The 19,111-nt window shown below is 41.8% G+C and overlaps 1 protein-coding gene and 1 long non-coding RNA gene across 3 annotated transcripts in view; one reads left to right on the top strand and one right to left on the bottom strand.

Annotated features, from left to right (window-relative positions):
* Positions 1 to 1,444: 1,444 nt before the first annotated feature.
* The window catches only part of LOC122108059 (protein TASOR-like), a 139,217-nt gene continuing 121,550 nt past the window's right edge, over positions 1,445 to 19,111 (bottom strand). The window contains exons 1-2 of one of the 2 annotated variants that reach the window (XM_042680034.1): positions 1,899 to 3,821; positions 1,445 to 1,661 (exon numbers count right to left, since the gene is read on the bottom strand). In XM_042680034.1, the coding sequence (XP_042535968.1) occupies positions 1,913 to 3,601 (1,689 nt within the window). In that variant the 5' untranslated portion in view covers positions 3,602 to 3,821 and the 3' untranslated portion in view covers positions 1,445 to 1,661; positions 1,899 to 1,912. Of the gene's footprint in view, positions 1,662 to 1,898; positions 3,822 to 19,111 lie in introns of those variants that run through there. The other variant, XM_042680035.1, reaches the window with a different exon arrangement.
* LOC122108077 lies at positions 12,996 to 15,029 on the top strand. Its single transcript, XR_006147466.1, has 2 exons — positions 12,996 to 13,204; positions 14,857 to 15,029. It is a non-coding gene; the product is annotated as an uncharacterized LOC122108077 (long non-coding RNA).

Genomic DNA, 19,111 nt, shown 5'->3' with positions numbered 1-19,111 from the left:
AGCCTTGAGAGAAAAGCCAAAAAACCCTCAAGGAGGCCAGAAGATCCCTGCTGAGAGCTGCTGGGGTTTTCTGCTTCAACAGTGCTTGAGGGGAACCAGGTGCTGGACCACAATTCTGGCCATCTGCTCCAAGCCACCAACCTTGTGCCACCTCTTCACCGTGTCCTCAACCTGCCCGGAGGCCTCTGTTGTCAGCCCAGTGCTAACCCATTGCTACTCCATCTCTCTTAACTGCTGCCCTGAGGAATGCAGTCTCCTGCCAGGTGTGCCTGAACTGCTACCAGGACTCAGAGGCCACCATCAACCACCAGATCCATCTGGAGCTCTACCCCTCCTATGTCTACCTGCCCATGTCTTGGGACTTTCGCCGAGATGGTGTGGCTCTGAAGAACTTTGCCAAGTGTGGCTCTGAAGAACTTTGCCAAGTACTTTTTTGCTAGTCTCATGAGAGAGAGAACATGCAGAGAAATGGATGAAGCTGCAGAACCAGAGAGGTGGCCGCATCTTCCTGTAGGAGATCTAGAAACCAGAGTGTGATGTCGGGGAAAGCGGGCTGAAATTGACGGAGTGTGCACCTCACTGGGAGAGAGTGTGAATCAGTCACTGCTGGAACTGCACGAACTGGCCACTGACAAAAATGATCCCCACTTGTGGGTCTTCATTGAGACTCATTACCTGAGTGAGCAGGTGACGTCCATCAAAGAACCATGTTGGTGACCATGTCAACAACTTGCACAGGAGGAAGCCCCGATCTGGCATGGCAGAATGTCTCTTTGACAAGCTCCCTCTGGGAGAAAGTGATGAGAGAGAAGCCTTGAGCTGACCCCCAAGCCACACATGACTTCCGGTCACAAAGGCAGTGCATGCATGTTGGTGATTATTATTACCTTTTCTATACATTTTACAAAACCTCCTAAGTTCTTTCAACTTGTACCATTTCGTCAAATAAAGGGATTTGGTACAAAGCAAACAAAAAGCTCAAGGAGAGCGTGCAGGCCCTGAATGTCAGCTCTAGGACTTGTGCAAAAGAAAACCCAAAGAGAGCACATCACCCCTAAACTAGGAGAAGAGTTCAAGGCTTCATTTCTGATCTGAAAGCATCTCAGGTCTTTGAGATACACTGTTAATTGGTTGCTACTCATGGAGTCACCTTGTCCTTTTCTTAGTGTTTAGAACTCAGGACCTTGCAGTTAGCTGTGCTTAATAGGTTCAAACATGTACTGCTGGAGTTCCTCCCTCAATCCCTCCTGTGTGTGGGCAGTATTGGAGAAAGGACTTGTGTGTGTGCTGTTTCTCTTCCAGCATCAATCCTCCAAGGCCTCTGGCCTCTGAATAGCTCGGAGTACAGACAAGATGCACAAATTAGTGTCCCTGTCACATTCTTGAACTCCCACCAAACATCAGTACCCAATGCAGAAATGAAGAGTACTCAGAACCTATATGATCAAATTTTGAGAAAATCAATTTAATAAGTTTGGTGAGAAGCAAAAAAATATAGAAAGCATATTAAGTATCATTTCCAATACGAAAAACTTAAGTCTGTGGAGCTTGTTGGAGGTCGCAGCAGAGGAAGGAACCGTTGTCTCCAGGCATGTTCAGGCAGAATGGCACGTGTTCCAGGTGAGCACCACAGCGATGTGTTTTCAGCCTTTCCATTGGAGCTGAAGGAAGAAAGGGAACTCAGGACTGAATTGTACAGGACAACACCTGACAGGTCACAATCTCTTTCTGAAAGTCTATCCCTTTAGCTCCCTCTCCCTCTCCCCTTTTCTGTTTGTTTCTCCACACTTCCCTTTCACCCAGGAAACCATAGATCAGAGGGGATGAGCTAAACAAAAAAAAAAAAGGACTTCCTTGAAGTATAGATAAACACAGAGCACAGCTCAGTGGCCACCTACTTTTTTCCAGGCTGTCAGGAGGAATCAGTGTGTGTAGGAAGGACTCTAGGCCTGCTGCAGCAGCAACAACATAAATTTCGAAAGCAGCTGGTGATGTTCTTCTTCCAGCGCCTCCAGCCCCTGAGTCGCTCATTTGTTGTGGATGTTGTGGGTTGAGCGGATGGTAGGGAAGTTTTGGCAGGTGCAGGACTTGGGGGCAGCTTGCTGCTCTCCTCCTCCCCAGCTTGGTCCTTCCCGCTGGGATCACATGTTTTTGGACATGGGGCAACAGATCTTATCTTCCTCCTCCTCTTTCTGTAATGTACCCATGAGTTATATACTACAGGGGGAAGAGAGTGGGGTCTGCTGCCCGCCTGCCTCTCCTGCTCAGGGGCCGAGCTGGTCATTTCATTGTGTTTGGCCATGGGGAGTGCTACTTCGGCTGCTGCTGCTGCTGCAGCTGCTGGTACCAGGGCAGCCTTGCTGCTCACAGTCTTGCCCTCTGTGTTGGAAATATGGGGTCTCCAAGGGAGGCAGGGTAGGCACACGGATCTCCTGCCTTTCCTGCCACCACTCCCCTGCTGCTGCTCAGCAGGCAGGCCTACAGCCCGGTGGCCCAAGGGAGCACTGGCTTGCTTCAAGTGTAGAGCCTGGCCGGTCCTGCATACGGGGGAGGGGCAAGGCGGAGGCGCAGGCAGTGCATGCCTCACCAGGCCCGTCAGGTCTTGGCCCTGGTCTTGCTGCTGCTTTAAGATTTTATAGGTTGCCATGGAGGCAGACAGGGCTGCCCCAACCTGGTCTGGGTCAAAACCCAGGAAATAGGCCATGACGTTTAGAATGGCCGGATCTGGCTCGGCCAGGGCACTCTGGCTGGGGCGTGGTGAGCGTGCCTGTGTTGCCTTTAACCAAGGGTGGCACAACACTTGCCTCACAGCAGGTCTCTTTTGAGGGTCAGGTGTCATCAGATACCTTAAGATATGTTGCAGTTCGGTGGAAAAGCTTTTGAATATTAGACACCTGCCCGCTAACACTTGCTGTTTTAGGACGCGCCAGGACCTGTCATCAAAAGGGATGTCGCCCATGACCATGAAGTAGAGTAGTATCCCCAAACTCCAGACGTCCACCTTGGGACCCTGGTATTTCTGCTGCTTAATCATTTCGGGGGGGCAATAAGCCATTGTCCCGCACCACCCGTCCAGCTCCTGCTGGGGCTGGAACCGCATACTGAGACCAAAGTCGCATAGCTTAGCTGTGCCCTGGCTGTCCAGCAGGATGTTTTCTGCTTTAATGTCGCGGTGAACGATGCCCTGGTCGTGGCAATAATTGACCGCCCTCACGATCTGCCTAAACAGAAGCCTGGCCTCCTCCTCCCTCAGTCTGACCACCTTGTACACATAGTCTGCTAGGTCTCCTTCCTCGAGGTACTCCATCACCAAGTTCACCCGCTGCTCTGCCTCCACCACCTGGTACAGTTTGATGATGTTAGGGTGCTCCACAGACTTTAAGATGTCCAGTTCTGTGTCAACAGATGGGCAGTTCTCCTTGCTGATCGTTTTCACGGCGACCAGGCTGTCTGTAGGCAGGTGCTTGGCCAGATAGACTGAGGCAAAGCCCCCCTCGCCGATGGTTCTCAGCACCCGGTAGTGAGCCCTGAGGAGCTCCTCGTGTGAGGAACTGGCCTCAAGGCCCTGCCGGGACCTCTCCTCTCTACTCTCACTACTCATCCTACACAGCACCCTAGCGATGCTGTCTAGGGAGAAAATAGAATCAAACAATGAAATAAAATGTATAAATGTATAATAAAGGAATACAATGTAAGTAAAATATGAATAAGTATAATAAACGAGTAATAAAATGTAACTACCTAACAAACTATCTATCTAACAATATAATGTAAATATAGAAAGAATAATAAATGAACAATATGCTAAAATGCTATCTAAAATGCTATCTAGTAAAAAAGTATAAGAAAAAAGTAGAGCAAGAAAAGAAAAAGGAAAAGTGAAAGAGAAGAGTAAAAGAAGAAAAGTGAGAAAAAGAAAAGAAAAGTAGAGGAAAAAGTCAAGAAAAAGGAAGAAAGAAGTAAGATAGGAAAAAGTAAAAGAGGCAAAAGAGAAACCAAGTCCGAGAGAGTCAAAGCCAAATCGCAATCCAAATCCAAACACCGAAAGTCAAAGCCAAATCAATAAACCAAATCCCGAAAATCAATCACTCACCAGCCACCAACCACCTGAACTCCACCCCTCCAACTACCTACAAGAGTCCACCAGTCAGCACGCGATATATATATAGCCAGGGTTATTGTGACCTCACGAAGGTGTCTGTGATGTCAGAGCTGCCAAGCGTCTCTGCCCATGTGGGTGTCGCCCCCTGTGCCCATCTCAGTTCCTGGCCTTCAGGACGCTTCTTAGATGAGCATGCCTGGACTGGCCTTGCAGTCAGGGCCTGGGCACTGTCCTTTAGCATTTTGACTTGGATTGATTTCATTATTGTTTTCATTTTAGTGCCAGCCCTGGGCCTTGAACTCTGGGCCTGGGCACTGTCCTTGAACTTCTTTTTGCTCAAGGTTAGCACTCTACCACTTGAGCCACAGACCTACTTCCCGCTTTTTCTCTTTCTGTGTTACTGAGGAATTGAACCCAGGCAAGCACTCTAGCACTAAGCACATTCCCAGCCCCTGTCCCTGAGCTTTGATACTCAAAGCTGGTGCTCTATCAGCTGAGCCACAGTCCCACTTCTATCTTCTTGGTGCTTCATGGGAGATAATAGTCTCAGGGAATTTTCCAGCCCATGTTGCCTTTGTATTAGCATCCTCATATGGCAGCCTCCTGCTTAGCTAGGATTACAGGCCTTACAGTAGCCATATGCTTACAACACACTTATGTTAAACAGAACTTAGGTTCTGTTCAGTAAGAGTCTACTCTAAGTTTTCTTAGGTGGTTATGTAGATTGATATTTAATATTTCAACCGATGGCAGTCTAGGGAGAGTGCCGATATCAAGACTCCTAGAGTGCTCATATCCGTAATCCTAGTTACGTGTGGGGTTGGAAGTGGGAAGATTGCAGTTGGAAGCCAGCGTAGGCCAAATAGTCCATGAGAGCCCATGACAAGGGAGCAGGTTGGCATCAGGGTGCATGCCTCTCATCCCAGCCAAGGTGGCAAGTGACAAATAAGATGAAGGTTCTGGCTGCTGCCTGCTACAGAAGCAAATCCCTTTCAAAAACTACCAGCACAACACTGTTCAGTAAGAAATGTACTCATTATCTAACTTAGGTAACTGCACCCTCTCTGTGTATCTCCTTTACAGGAAAATTTAAAAGAAAAAGAACAAATGATGACCACCAGCACAGATATGGCATGACTCACTGTTTATAAGGTCAGCTTAAGCTCAAACACTTCATCAAAACTCACACCTCTCTTATTCCTCAATATTCTTGTTGCTTCTGCTTTAATATTGACATTATCTTGAAGTCGAATGATCACATGAGGGCTACTCTAAACACTATTTTTTCATTCTGTTTGGATGGATGTCAAACACGTGTCTGATATGATATTTAGAATATATAAGCAGATTCATTGTGAACTGTGCTGTATCTAGCTGAGGCAAAGATACCCTTCAGGATTTCCTAGAAGCTTACCATTAATTTTCTCATCAAAAACAAGGGAAGCCAGAGAGATGTAGGTCAATCTATTCAGCCCCGAACATACTAATGATCAAACCCAAAATCTTGTCCACAGTAGTTGTTCCAGCATCTGGGTCCCCCAGAAGTGGCACAAACACTGCGGAATTTATTTCTACCTACAGTTCTGCCCTGAACAACTGGGTTCTACTTTCTTACAAGTATTTCTTAGAGGTCTGAAGGAAGAACTCTGGGAAAGGTACAGTTATGGATGTTTATGCAAAGTAGGCCTCTTCATTTTCTACATAATAAAGCAACTCATGCAACCCCAATCCCTAAAGAGTAGTACTTTGAGACACCCATTGCATTGCATGCAGTTGGCAGCTTATGGCTTCATTCAAAAGGATGAAACCCAGGGCCTTCAACATGTGAGACAATCCTTGAACCAGCCCCTGCACAGTCCTAACCCTAACGTGCTTTTTGTTTTTTTCTGCTCTCATGTTGAGATAATCTCCACTGTGATTATGATGCATTATGATGGACTGAGAGGGACGAGAGCACAGGGAGAAGAAGGGCTCTGGTGAGAGGCTGTGGCTCAGTCTTCAGCTCTCCTATGTGGAGGAGGGTCCTTAGATAGAATAGCTTCTAGGAATGGGGCTTGGAATACAAGCAGTGTCTTAATCCTGTGTGGTTCTGACTGGCTATTGCTCATCTATCTTCAGTAGGGCCCTTACTTAAGTAGACAGGAGAGTTGAGTTTGGGAGATGTAGTTTGTTGTGTTGAGGTGTGTGCCAGATCTGGAGCTTGATCTCAGAGTCTAGGAGCTGCCTTTGAGCCTTTGTCCTTGATTAGCATTAGCACTCTAGTATGTGAGCCACAGATTTACTCCCCGCTTTTGGGGAGGTAATTGGAGAGAAGAGTCTTATGCCTGTCAGCCTGGCTTTGAACTGAGATTCTCAGATCTCAGCCTCCTGAGTTGGTCAGATTTTAGGCTGGAGCCACTGGCACTGGGCCCCTGTGGTGCATTTGCAGTTAGGTGGTAGCTCTCCCTGTGTCCATTCATCCTGCTTGAGAACCACTGTGAGTGGTTGTTCCTTCTCCTCAGCTAATGAAGAAGGCTTTCTGCAGTGTTTTCATTTGCATAAGACATAATGCTTTGATCTCTTTCTTGCTCTCTCATTCTCTCATTCTTCTTTTTGCTCAACTTTCCCCTTTATCCACTCATACTTGACCCCCTCATTTTATTTATTCATTTATTCAACACACCCACAAACTCATACACAAACACAACCTACACCTAAACACAGAGAGAGACACACACACAAAGAGAAAAACAGGGAGGGAGATGGAGAGGGAGAGAGAGAGAGAGCATCCCTTCCTGTTTTCATTCATTTTAAGTGGAGCGATAATAAAATACTCCTTCTAGAGTAGTCTTCTAGTTATATAGTCAATAAATTAAAAAACTTCTTCAGTATTCGTAACCCATGAACACTTCCTATATTAGCATTTATTTTTCTATTGGCTTCTGCTTATGAATCTTTCCAAAGATTCATTTGTATTTGTTATTTTACATTTTTCATAGATGTGGTTGTTTCCACTGAGGGTTCATGGGTTTACTTGAAGTTTCCTTAGTTTTAATGAACATGGTTGTGAAGGTAGCTTTAGTGCAGCCTTGCAGCATTATTTACCATAGCCAAGACGGAGTCAACCCAAATGCCCCTCCGTGGATGAACGCGTCAAGAAAATGTGGTATATTCACAATGGAATTCTATGCTTCCATCAGAAAGAGTGTTATTGCATCTTTTGTAAGAATATGGAAAGCCTTGGGGAAAAATATATTAAGTGAAGTAAGCCGGACTCAAGGAAACATAGGTTGCAGAGTTTCTCTCATTTGTGGTAGCTAGAATGTTGCTTATACCTCTACAAGTAAACACACTGGGTGGTAAGGAAGGGGTTACAAATGACTTCGCAAGTGAACACTTTGGGTGATACCTAAGGAGTTAGAAATGAAATAATTGAAGTCTGAAAGACTCCAAGGAGAGCACAGACCGTGGAATTCCGGTGAGAGGCTAGAAGAATTAAGAGGGGAAGGGGAAGGAATTTGGGCAAGAATCTCTAGTATATACAACAGCATTGAAAAATATGAGGGAAGGCACCCTGTGCCTGAACGCAGGGTGAAGATTTTGATGTGATGACAGAGATTGAGATGCATTGTACATATAAACTGCTTTGCTAAATGTCAAAAAATGTATTATATAACCTAAAGTTAAGATAAGGGAAGGGCTGGGTACGGAGGGGCTGATGAGAACGTTGAAAAGGGTAACCTTGATCAAGATTCACTCTATTCATAAACTGCTTCAATGAATGGCAACTCCTTTGTACAATTACTTAAAGATAATTAAAATATTTTTTAATGAAAGGGGAAAAAAAAAAAAAAGATTGCATAGGCCTTGGTGAGTTACTGAGCCCCCTGTCAGAGGATTAAGGCTTTGGTGGGCTGCTGAGCCCTCATCAGAGTCAAATTTGGTCCCAAATTTAAAACTGCACTTCTGTGAGCTCTGGAGCAGGCAAAACTCTCTCCCTCCCTCCCCTCCCCTTAAACTCTGTTAAGGGCTAAAATTAGCTTCTGGTTACTCTCCCTTCTTCCAACTAAAGGTATTCAAAAGGTCAATTGATAGGTAAAATGCTCTTGATAATCAGGACAAATTTGAGCTCCAGGAAATGCCCACCCAGTACTCTTCAATACTAGTATTGGAAATACTAAATGCCTTGGAAAAGCCCTGGAAGAATATCGCCCAGCAATCATTCGTTTATACTGGTTGATATAAAAAAAAAATGGATGAGTTTAAGTTTAAACTCCCCCCAAAAGGTCAACAAGTTTGGGTATTACCAAAAGTGTAAAAGAATTATATTGTTTTAAAGAAAAAAAGCTTAGCTAAAAGGTTTTTGGTTCTTATTAAGCATGGGGATTATTAAATTCTGTTAAATCTTCTCTCTAGCATTGACCATGTGGTGGATGTGCCATCTTGGCATTGTGGTAGCTTAGTTGCTGTTTTGTACCAACTCGATTTTTGACTTGACTTGATTCTGTGACCCTCCCTGCCAACATGGTCAGCCCAGGCACCCTCATGCCAGGCTGCAAGTCTCTTCATGTCTTGTCTCCTGTTTACTAAAAGGTTCCATCATAATTAGGCAAAGTAATACTGCTAAAATTTCAAAAACTTTAAATGGCTGATTTTAAAATCTAAGCATGCTCTGTAGTACCAGGCCGTAGACCCTCCCCCCCCCTCGCCAAAGACCACTAGGGGGCCCTCACTGATGTAAATATGGGAGAGTAGTTTATTAGACCTCAAACCTGAGGCAGCAGGCCAGAAATGTGAACTCAGGACCCCTTGCCCAGCAGGGTTTTTATAGGGAACATGAACCAGAGGGAGGGGCCATTACAGCATTGGTTGTGTGGGGTTATGTGATTGGTTGGCGATTCCAGGGTGAATCTTGCACTAAATTGCTTCCCACTAGAGTTGGGGCCCTCTGACCTCTTGGTCTGTGCTGATAATGTTACATTGTCTTGGAGCAGGCTCTAACACTTACCCTCCAGTAAACAGATGACAGATGTTTTCCTTAAAATTTCCTTACTGCCGAACTTATTTGTGGTCTTTCAGCAATATGATCTGTGCACAAACACATCTGTCTGTCTGTCTATATGTAAACAGTTATGATTTCAAGATTACCAAGTATTCTGCTTGCTAAAAAGAAAATCCGTTGTCAATGGAAGCTGTGATTTAATCTGAATTGGGTTTTTGGTTTGTCAATTTTGAGACCTGACTACAATCCAAAGAAAAACAGGCAGTTTTAAAAGGCCTTGGAAAAGGAGTTAGAAAAGATGGTTTCCTTTGCAAGGTAAATGAAGTTGCTAATTAAGTTGGTTGTGATTTATGTCATTCCTTATGTCCATCTATGCTAAAAGTTAAATATTGCACCTCTGACCACAGCTCGTAAACTAAGGCTAAGGTTGTGTTTCTCCATTTTCTCCCCTGTGCACCGATCAACTCTCTTTAAGATCAAGGAACCAGAGTGACTGAAGATGCAGTATGCTCCTGTGCATGGTAAATGCCCAGGAAACAGAACAAAGTTGCCACAGCTGCCTAAACCAGTGGCATCAGCCTGCAAAAGCCAGTGTGAACTAGGTCTGTAACCAGTGTATAGAATTTTGCAGGTAACCAGCGGGAGGTGGACAATCCATACACACTAGGAGATGTTACAACTCACCCAGACTCTGTCCCTGCTCTGTCACACATGACCAAAAGCCTGCTAATTTGGGGTAAAAAGAGAAAGATTAGTATAAGGTTTATTAGAGGAGCCATATTTCCCCCCAGAGGGAGCACATGGCATGGCCTCAGGCATGCAAGGCAAGCGCTCTACCACTGAGCCACCTTCCCAGCCCTAAACTGCATAATTCTTTAAGCACTTTAATGCATGAATAATTTGGTAGAGTTAATTTGGAACATCTAGTTGGACATGGTGGCTCATGCTTGCAATCCTAGCTATTTTGGAGGCTTAGATCAAAAGGATCACATTTCAAAGCCAGCCTAGGCCAAAGACAAATCAGGTTGTGAAATTCCATCTCAGTGGAAGAGGCTGAGCATGGTGATGTGCACTTGTCATCCTAGTTATTGTGGGAAACATAAAGTAGTAAGACAATCATGGTAAGAACCTGTCTCAAAATAACCAGGACAAAAAAAGGTCTGCAGCCATGGCTCAGTAGAGTACCTGCCAAGCAAATCACAAAGCCCTCAATTCAAAGACAGTATCACCTATTTTAAAAAAAAATTAGAGGCTCTGTTATTTATCAAGCAGTCTTTAAAGTATTGAGATTATTTCTTCAGTTGCTTTTCTTTTTTCCCCCCTTGTGCTTGGGATCAAGTCTAGAGTTTATTGTGTATGATAGGTAAGTGCTCTATGACTGAGCCATACCCTAAGTTTCATTCAGTTATTTTTCTATCCGTTCTTCTAATGGCCATGGTGGAATTGAAGGGGAAAAACAACAACAACAAAAAAGCAATGTAGCGTTTCACTGGACAAATAAACCAAATGAATTACAATTTTGTCATTTTAAGTACTGATAAAACAGATTTATTTTCATCACCAAAGCAAATGCTCCTCTGATTTTTGTGACAATGAGTTCTGAATTATTTATGACTAGAAAGCAATCACTGCGCAGGTAGAAGAAAAGCGCAGAAAAAAACAACTAGAAGCAGAACAAAGAAGGAAGGAAGAACTAGAAGAAGAGCAACGCTTATCACGGGAACGAGAAAAGATGCAGAAACAGTATGAGGAGGATATCCTTAAGCAAAAACAAAAGGAAATGGGTATTTACATTTAACTGTTAGCATTTTAGAATTAATAGTATATGTTTTCAGAGGAATAATAACTTTGAAGTTATGACACTTGAACTCAGGGCCTCTTGCTGTCTTGGCTTTTTGCCTTAAGTCTCGCACTCTACCACTTAAGCCACACCTCTATTTCCAGCTTTTTGCTGGTTAATTGGAGGAGGAGTCTTTCTTCCCCAGGCTGGCTTTGAACCAAGATGCTAAGAGTTCAGCTTTTTCAGTAGGTAGGATTATAGGCATGAGCCACATCCAGCACTACAAGTTGTATTTTGAAGTGGTGAAATACAAGTGGAGGCATTAAAATTTTGAATAAAAAATTGGGAAAATAAGAGAGACTCTTAAAAATGTTTTATTTCTTCACATGATAAAGTTCTCAAATGCTGTATTAACTGGCCTTTGTGTAAATGGAGGAGGTCAAGATGAATTATAGCATAATGCTAGTCATCCATATATGTGATTGTTATCTCCTACATATTAGAGGTGTGTAGACTTCATTTGTAAACCATGATTATAATGTAATTCTGTATAGAAACGATGGGCATTTCTATCCTTATCTACCAATGAAAAAAGAAGCTCCTTTTGCAAAATGGTTGGGATTGATGAAACAATCGGTGGCTGTATTAGTAGTCCTTTTGCTAAAATAAGAGCCAATTCAACGAGAGTATCTCAATAGCTAGGAGAGCTTTTCTATTAAATGATTTAGATACAGGAAGTAGAGTGTTGTCAGGTGCCATGATTGAGCCAACTTACAAAGAGCAATCATATAGTGGCATTCAGTTTCCAAAGACTAAAAGTTTAGCAATACAATAGTTTCTTATCTTTTCCCACTTGGCACTCAATGAATATTGGCTGGTAAAGGGACATGTGGTGTAGGTTCCCATTTCATTGACTTAAGTCATCTAAGGCTGCAACGTTTATGTGATAGCACGTGAAGTCCATAAATACTGTATTCTTTGAACATTTATGATAATCACAAGGATCTAGACAAGTGCCTGACATCCAGGAAAGCTTAGGAAATACTGAGAGTAGTCAATTTAATAACCATATACATGAATATGTTGTTAGGAAATCATGACTCTCAAGACAAATGAGCTATACCAAAAAATGCAGAGGGCTGGGAAGGTGGCTCAGTGGTAGAGCGCTTGCCTTGCATGCTCAAGGCCCTGGGTTCGATTCCTCAGCACCACATAAGCAAAAAGAAAAAAGCCGGAAGTGGCGCTGTGGCTCAAGTGGTAGAGCACTAGCCTTGAGCTGAAGAGCTGAGTGACAGCGCCCAGGCCCAGAGTTCAGGCCCCATGTCCGGACCCAAAAAAAAAAAAAAAAAAAAAAAATGCAGAGAGCACAGTAGTTAGCACAGAGACTGAAACAAGAACAGAGAATCTGAGCATTGGCTCAAAAAGGACATGATACTTCTAGATTGATGAAAAATCTTGATGGTAAGTGATTAACCCGAACTTCATAATTTTTGAAGATGATTTTAACCACTTGTCTATTTCTATCATTATTTCACAATAAAAAATTTTTAAGGAACTTCAGCTCTTCAGCTAATCTAACTTTAGTAAATAGGAGTGCTTTTAGGAAATAATCTTAGAAATAGAGTTAAGTAAGTTTTCAGTATCTTTTTATACATAAGTTTTTCTTACATATTGTCTATAGCAATCATGACACTGATAAAATAAATTTGTATGCATTTGTACAAAGAAAGCAGTTACTGAGGGGCTGGGAAAGTGGCTCAGTGGTAGAGTGCTTGCCTTGCTTGCATGAGGCCCTGGGTTCCATTCCTCAGCACCACATAAGCAGAAAAAGCTGGAAGTGGCGCTGTGGCTCAAAGTGGTAGAGCGCTAGCCTTGAGCTGAAGAGCTGAGGGACAGCGCCCAGGCCCAGAGTTCAGGCCCCACCACCGGCAAAAAAAGAAAGAAAGAAAGAAAGAAAACACCTACTGAGTGATCTCTGTAAATCCAGTAATGGGTAAGAATGCAAGAACTTTTTAATGAAATTTTTATTGCAGCATTCATTCTGAGTCAAGTCCTGTATTTAGTTACTGTATGTATTTACTTTTTTTTCACTACTGAATCAGACCTAGTCTTGCAAGGTAGGCAAGTACCACCACTAAGCTACAATCCCAGTCTCCTACACATAATTTCTCTTAATAATGCTGTGTATCATTTGAAAAATATTTTTTCCTATTGCAAGTGGATGATAAGGTGTCCCCTAAGATTTCAAGCTCAAGACATGACTCTGATGAAGCTGGCAGCAAAATAAATACATGTATCAGTTCTACTACTTCTCCCAAGAAAGATACTGGTGTGCAAACAGGTATTCATATCGAAATTTTTATTTGAAATTTCCTTAATGCCAAAGCATTAGCACTGAGTTCCATTTCAAGTGTAAAACTTGTGATTTATGAGAAAATAAAATGAGCTATTCTTTTTTTTTTTTCCACTGATACTGGCTTGAACTCACCACCATAGCCTTTTGCTTGTTAACTGGAGATAAGGAGTCTTATACAGAATTTTCTGCCCCAGTTGCCTTTGAGCCGTGATCTTCCAGGAATCACGGCATCCTGAGTAGCTATGATTATATATAAGAGTGAGCCCCCAATGCATCTCTTGGTTTTTAATTTTTTGTACTAGATTTATTTCAGATATGAGTCACAAATTTACCACCCTCACCCCCGCCCAGGACCTTACAGGTTTAGCAAATGGTTTACCATTGAGCTACAGCTCCTACCCAAAACTTACCCTTTCATGGGCATAGTTAGCATTTTTCAGTATATTCCTAATAATTGAGCAGTCACCATCATTATAGAACTTTTCCCTCACTCTGATCTAGTAACCCATTAAGTTAGCAGGGGAGTCTCTTCATTTTCTGGTTTGCTTGTTCTGCACATTTCATGTTACTAGAATCAAAATGTTCCTTTGTGTCTGGCTACTCTGCTTAGGATAATGGCAGTAAGTACATTATTCCTGAATAGTATTCTGTTGTATATATAATACATTTTGTTCTTCATGATTTGATGGACGTTTATTTGTACTCCTGGGCTATTGTGAATAATGTTGCTTTGAACATTCATGTACAGATTTTGTGAAAAAAGAAAAACAGAATTTCTGGATCATGTGATAATTCTTCCAAACTGTCCAGACTCCAAAGCAGTTATCCAGCCATCAATATAATAGGGTTCTAATTTCTCCTTGTGATTGCCAACACTTGTTATATGGGGGGCATATTAAGTGGTTCTGAATTGTATTTCCCCACCAATTGTATTTTATGAGCATCTTTTCATGTCTGGTTTTCAATTCAAATCATCAGGCAATGTCTTGGGTTGGAAGTCAGTGGGTTTTTTTCCCCCTCCCCACTCCCCTTGGTGGCCCATGCCCTGTAATCTTAAATATTTGGGAGGCTGAGACTGGAATACAGTAGTTCAAAGCCAGCCTGGGCAGACAAGTCCCCAGGACTCTTTTATCTCCAGTTAACCAGCAAAAAACTAAAAGTGGAAATGTTGTTGAAGTAATAGAGTGCCATCTTTGAACAAAAAGTCCAAGCAGGGGCATAAAACCGTGATTTCAAGCCTCAGTACTAGCACAAGAAAAAAGATTAAGTAAGGCCTCAAAGACAGTGTATTCATAGCCTCAATGAATATGGTAGTAAAAAGTTGTATATACTATATAGTGGAATTCGCTTTAGTAAGAAATTGATACATGCCATTGACTAAATGTTATGGCAAGTGTTTAAGCCATTTACAAAACAATATAACTCCATTTACTGGGATATTATCTATAGTAGTGAATGTCTAGAAACAAAGTAGCATACTGGTTGCCACTGGGGCAAGTAATGAGAGGTGGGTAGTTTCAGTTTTAAAATTAGAAGTCTTAAAGTGTAACTAATAAAATTGTTTAACATTTGAGAAAAATGATAGAAGTGGTAAACTTTTATATGTCTGTTTAAAAAGTCATCATCTTTTTTTTTAGATGACTTAATTACAAGAAATTTCACTAACACATTATCACACTGTGGATCAGTGAGAGAAAGGGAAAATACACCTTGTTCTTCTCCCCAGAGTTCTGTAGAATTTCATGGACAGCTTAACACTAAGAAAGACAAGCAAGAACTAAATCAGGATAGAGTAGGCAACTTAGAAAAAGAAAATTGCTGGTTTAATGAGCAATGTAAACAGTCTATAACAGAGAAATAAACAAAACTCATGAAGAAATGTCCCACAAGGCCGACTTGGAATAGAAATAAGCCTCTCAAAAGGTATGTTCCAGCATCAGAAAAGTACCCTAAACAGCTTCAAAAGCAGAGAGGAGAAAAAAAAGTAAGAAGACAGATGGAACTGCTTCAATTGGTAGAGAAAAATAATTCTGACCACCTTTCTCAAAATAGAGGCACTTCGCCAGAAGATTTTCATTCATCCTATCCAGAAACAGGGTCAAAAACCAGGTGGCATCTAATGAACAAGGTAAAGCTCCTCTTTCTCATTTTTTTTTTTTTTATTTTTTTATTGTAAAGCTACTATACAGAGGGTTACAGTTACATGAGTGAGGTTATGAGTACACTTCCTCTTGAACATTGTTACCCCCTCCATTGTTTTCCCCCTACCATCCCCTCCCTCCCTCCCTTCCCCGAGGTTCTTTTTTTTTTTTTTTTGATTGTGATTAAATGATTACATAATTTCAAAGTCACAAGTTCATTCTAACTTCCCTGGAGCAAATTGTCTACCACAGTCTGTAATATATAACAGTGTTCACATGTTATATACCATATTTGTGATCAGCAGCATGAGGATATTTAGTAGTGGTTCAACCAGATGAGCGGGAGTTCTTTGTTTCTTAAGTCCTGTTAGTTTTGTCGTATCACTAACCTTTTGGATTTAGCATCCACTTATGAGGGAGACCATGTACCGTTTGTCTCTTCGTTCTTGGCTTACCTCGCTCAACATGATTCCTTCTAGCTCCATCCATTTCCCTGCAAATGCCATTATTTTGTCATTTCTAATGGCTGCATAATATTCCATTGTGTATAGATACCACAATTTTTGGATCCATTCATCTGTGGTGGGGCACCTAGGTTGTTTCCATATCCTAGCTATTGCGAACAGTGCTGCAATAAACATGGAGGTGCACGTGTCCTTGTATATTGGTTCCTGTTGTTCAGGGTAGATGCCTAGAAGTGGTATGACTGGGTCGTAAGGGAGGTCAATCTTTAGCTTTCTAAGGACCCTCCAGACTGCTTTCCAAAGTGGTTGTATAAGTGTACATTCCCACCAGCAGTGTAATAGGGTTCCTCTTTCTCCACATCCCCTCCAGCATTTGTCGTTGGCTGATTTGTGGATGTGGGACATTCTGACTGGGGTAAGGTGGTATCTCAGGGTTGTCTTTATTTGCATTTCCTTCACCACCAGGGATGATGAACATTTCCTCATGTGTTTCTTTGCCATTTTTATTTCTTCATTTGAGAAGTCCCTCTTTAGTTCCCTTGCCCATTTAGTAATTGGTTTGTTAGGTTTGGGAGGGATTAGTTTCTTGAGTTCCCTGTATATACAGGATGTTAACCCCTTGTCTGATATATTACTGGTAAATATTTTTTCCCAATTAGTTGGTTGTCTTTCTAGCTTAGTTGCGATAGATTTAGCTGTGCAGAAGCTTTTTATTTTAAGGTAGTCCCATTTGTCGAGTCTCTCTCCAACTTGTTGTGACCCTGGGACTCTGTTCAGGAAGTTCCTTCCTGTGCCTATTAGTTCAAGTGTCTCTCCTACTCTGTCCTGCAGTAGTTTCAGAGATTCAGGTTTAATGTTAAGGTCTTTAATCCATTTTGAGTTGATGTTGGTGCATGGTGATAGGCTGGGGTCCACTTTTAGTTTTCTGCATGTGGCTGCCCAGTTTTCCCAGCACCAGCGGTTGAAGAGGCTGTGTTTCTTCCATTGTATGTCTTTGGCTCCTTTGTCGAATATCAGCTGGCTGTAGGCCTGTGGATTTATATCTGGATCTTCTATTCTGTTCCATTGGTCTTCGGGTCTGTTTTTGTGCCAGTACCATGCTGTCTTTGTGATTATAGCTCTGTAGTAGAGTTTGAAGTTCGGCATGGATAGCCCTCCCATATTGTCTTTATCCCCTAGAATTGTTTTGGCTATTCTAGGTCTTTTGTTGTTCCATATAAATTTTTGGACTGTTTTCTGTATTTCAGTGATGTACGTCATTGGGATTTTAATAGGAATTGCATTGAATTTGTATATTAATTTTGGAAGTATCACCATCTTTACTATATTAAGTCGGCCTATCCAGGAGCATGGGAGGTCTTTCCATTTCCTAGTGTCTTCTGCAATTTCTTTCTTTAACTTTTTATAGTTCTCATTAAATAGTTCTTTTACATCTTTGGTTAGGTTAATTCCTAAATATTTTATTTTTTGGGAGGTTATTGTGAATGGGGTTGCTCCCTTTATTTCCCTCTCTTCCTGTGCGTTATCAGTGTATAGGAAGGCAACTGATTTTTGTGGGTTTATTTTGTATCCTGCTATTTTGCCGAAGTGACTTATGATTTCTAAAAGTTTGGGGATGGAGTTTTTGGGATCGTGGAGGTATAGTATCATGTCGTCTGCAAAAAGGGATAGTTTCACTTCTTCTTTCCCTATGCGGATCCCTTTAATGTCTTTTTCTTGCCTTATTGCCCTGGCTAAGGGTTCTAGGACTATGTTGAAGAGGAGTGGAGACAGTGGACATCCTTGCCTTGTTCCTGTTTTTAGGAGGATTGGTTGTAGCTTTTCCCCATTAAGTATAATATTGGCTATTGGTCTGTCATAAATGGCTTTTATTGTTTTTAGAAATGTTCCTTCTATTCCTATTTTCTCCAGAGCTTTTAGCATGAATGAATGTTGAATTTTATCAAAGGCCTTTTCTGCATCTGTGGCGATAATCATGTGATTCTTGACCTTGGCTCTGTTGATATGCTGGATTACATTTATTGACTTACGTATGTTAAACCATCCCTGTGTCTCTGGGATGAAGCCTACCTGATCATAGTGTATTATTTTTTTTATGTGTTTCTGGATTCTGTTAGCTAGAATCTTGTTAAGGATCTTTGCATCTGTGTTCATCAAGGAGATTGGCCTGTAATTCTCCTTTTTGGTTGGGTCTTTGCCTGGTTTGGGGATGAGTGTGATATTGGCTTCGTAGAATGAGTTTGGGATAGCTCCCTCCTTCTCTGTTTCTCTGAAGAGCTTGAGGAGTATGGGTATTAGTTCTTCTTTAAAGGTCTTATAGAATTCTGCTGTGAATCCATCTGGTCCTGGGCTTTTTTTTGTTGGAAGACTTTTGATAGCTTCCTGTATCTCATTATAGGATATTGGCTTATTTAATTGGTTAACTTCTTCTTTGCTCAGTTTGGGTAACTTGTATTTCTCTAAAAATGCATCCATTTCCGCCAGATTTTCTTCCTTTAGAGAGTATAGCTTTTGAAAGTAGTCTGTTAGAATTGTTTGGATATCTTGGGTACGTGTTGTGATGTTTCCCGTGGCATCCCTAATCCTATTAATATGGGTTTCCTCTCTTCTTTTTTTAATTAATCTTGCCAACGGGCCATCAATTTTGTTTATTTTTTCAAAGAACCAGCTTTTTGTTTGGTTTATTTTGGTTATGGTTTTCTGATTTTCTAATTGGTTAATCTCTGCTCTCAATTTGGTTATCTGGCTTCGTCTAGTAGCTTTAGGTCCCATTTTTTCCTGTTTTTCTAGCTGTTTTAGTTGCAACATGAGATTATTTACTTGGTCTGTCTCCATTCTCTTGATGTGGGCACTGAGGGCAATAAATTTGCCCCTCAGGACTGCTTTTGCTGTGTCCCACAAGTTTCTTTGTGAGGTGTTTTCATTTTCATTGAGTTCTAGGAAATGCTTTATTTCTTCTCTGATCTCTTCTGTTACCCAGGCCTTGTTAAGGAGTGTGCTGTTCAATTTCCATGTATTAGAGAAATTTCTGCGGTATGCTTTGTTATTGAGAGCTAGCTTGATTCCACTGTGGTCAGATAGGATACAGGGGATTATGTCGATCCCTTTGTATTTGCTTAAGTTCCTTGAATGAACTATGATATGGTCTATTTTGGAGAAAGTTCCATGAGCTGCTGAGAAGAATGTGTACTGTGTTGTTTTAGGGTGAAATACTCGGTAGATGTCAGTTAATTCCGCTTGAAGTATGGCCTCACTTAATTCGGTAGCTTCTTTGCCAATCCTCTGGT

Source organism: Dipodomys spectabilis, unplaced genomic scaffold, assembly GCF_019054845.1.
Source record: "Dipodomys spectabilis isolate Male_0828 unplaced genomic scaffold, ASM1905484v1 ptg000054l, whole genome shotgun sequence".
NCBI classification, from domain to species: domain Eukaryota; kingdom Metazoa; phylum Chordata; class Mammalia; order Rodentia; family Heteromyidae; genus Dipodomys; species Dipodomys spectabilis.
Note: the sequence above shows the minus strand (reverse complement) of the source record. Positions and strands in the feature narration are given on the sequence as shown.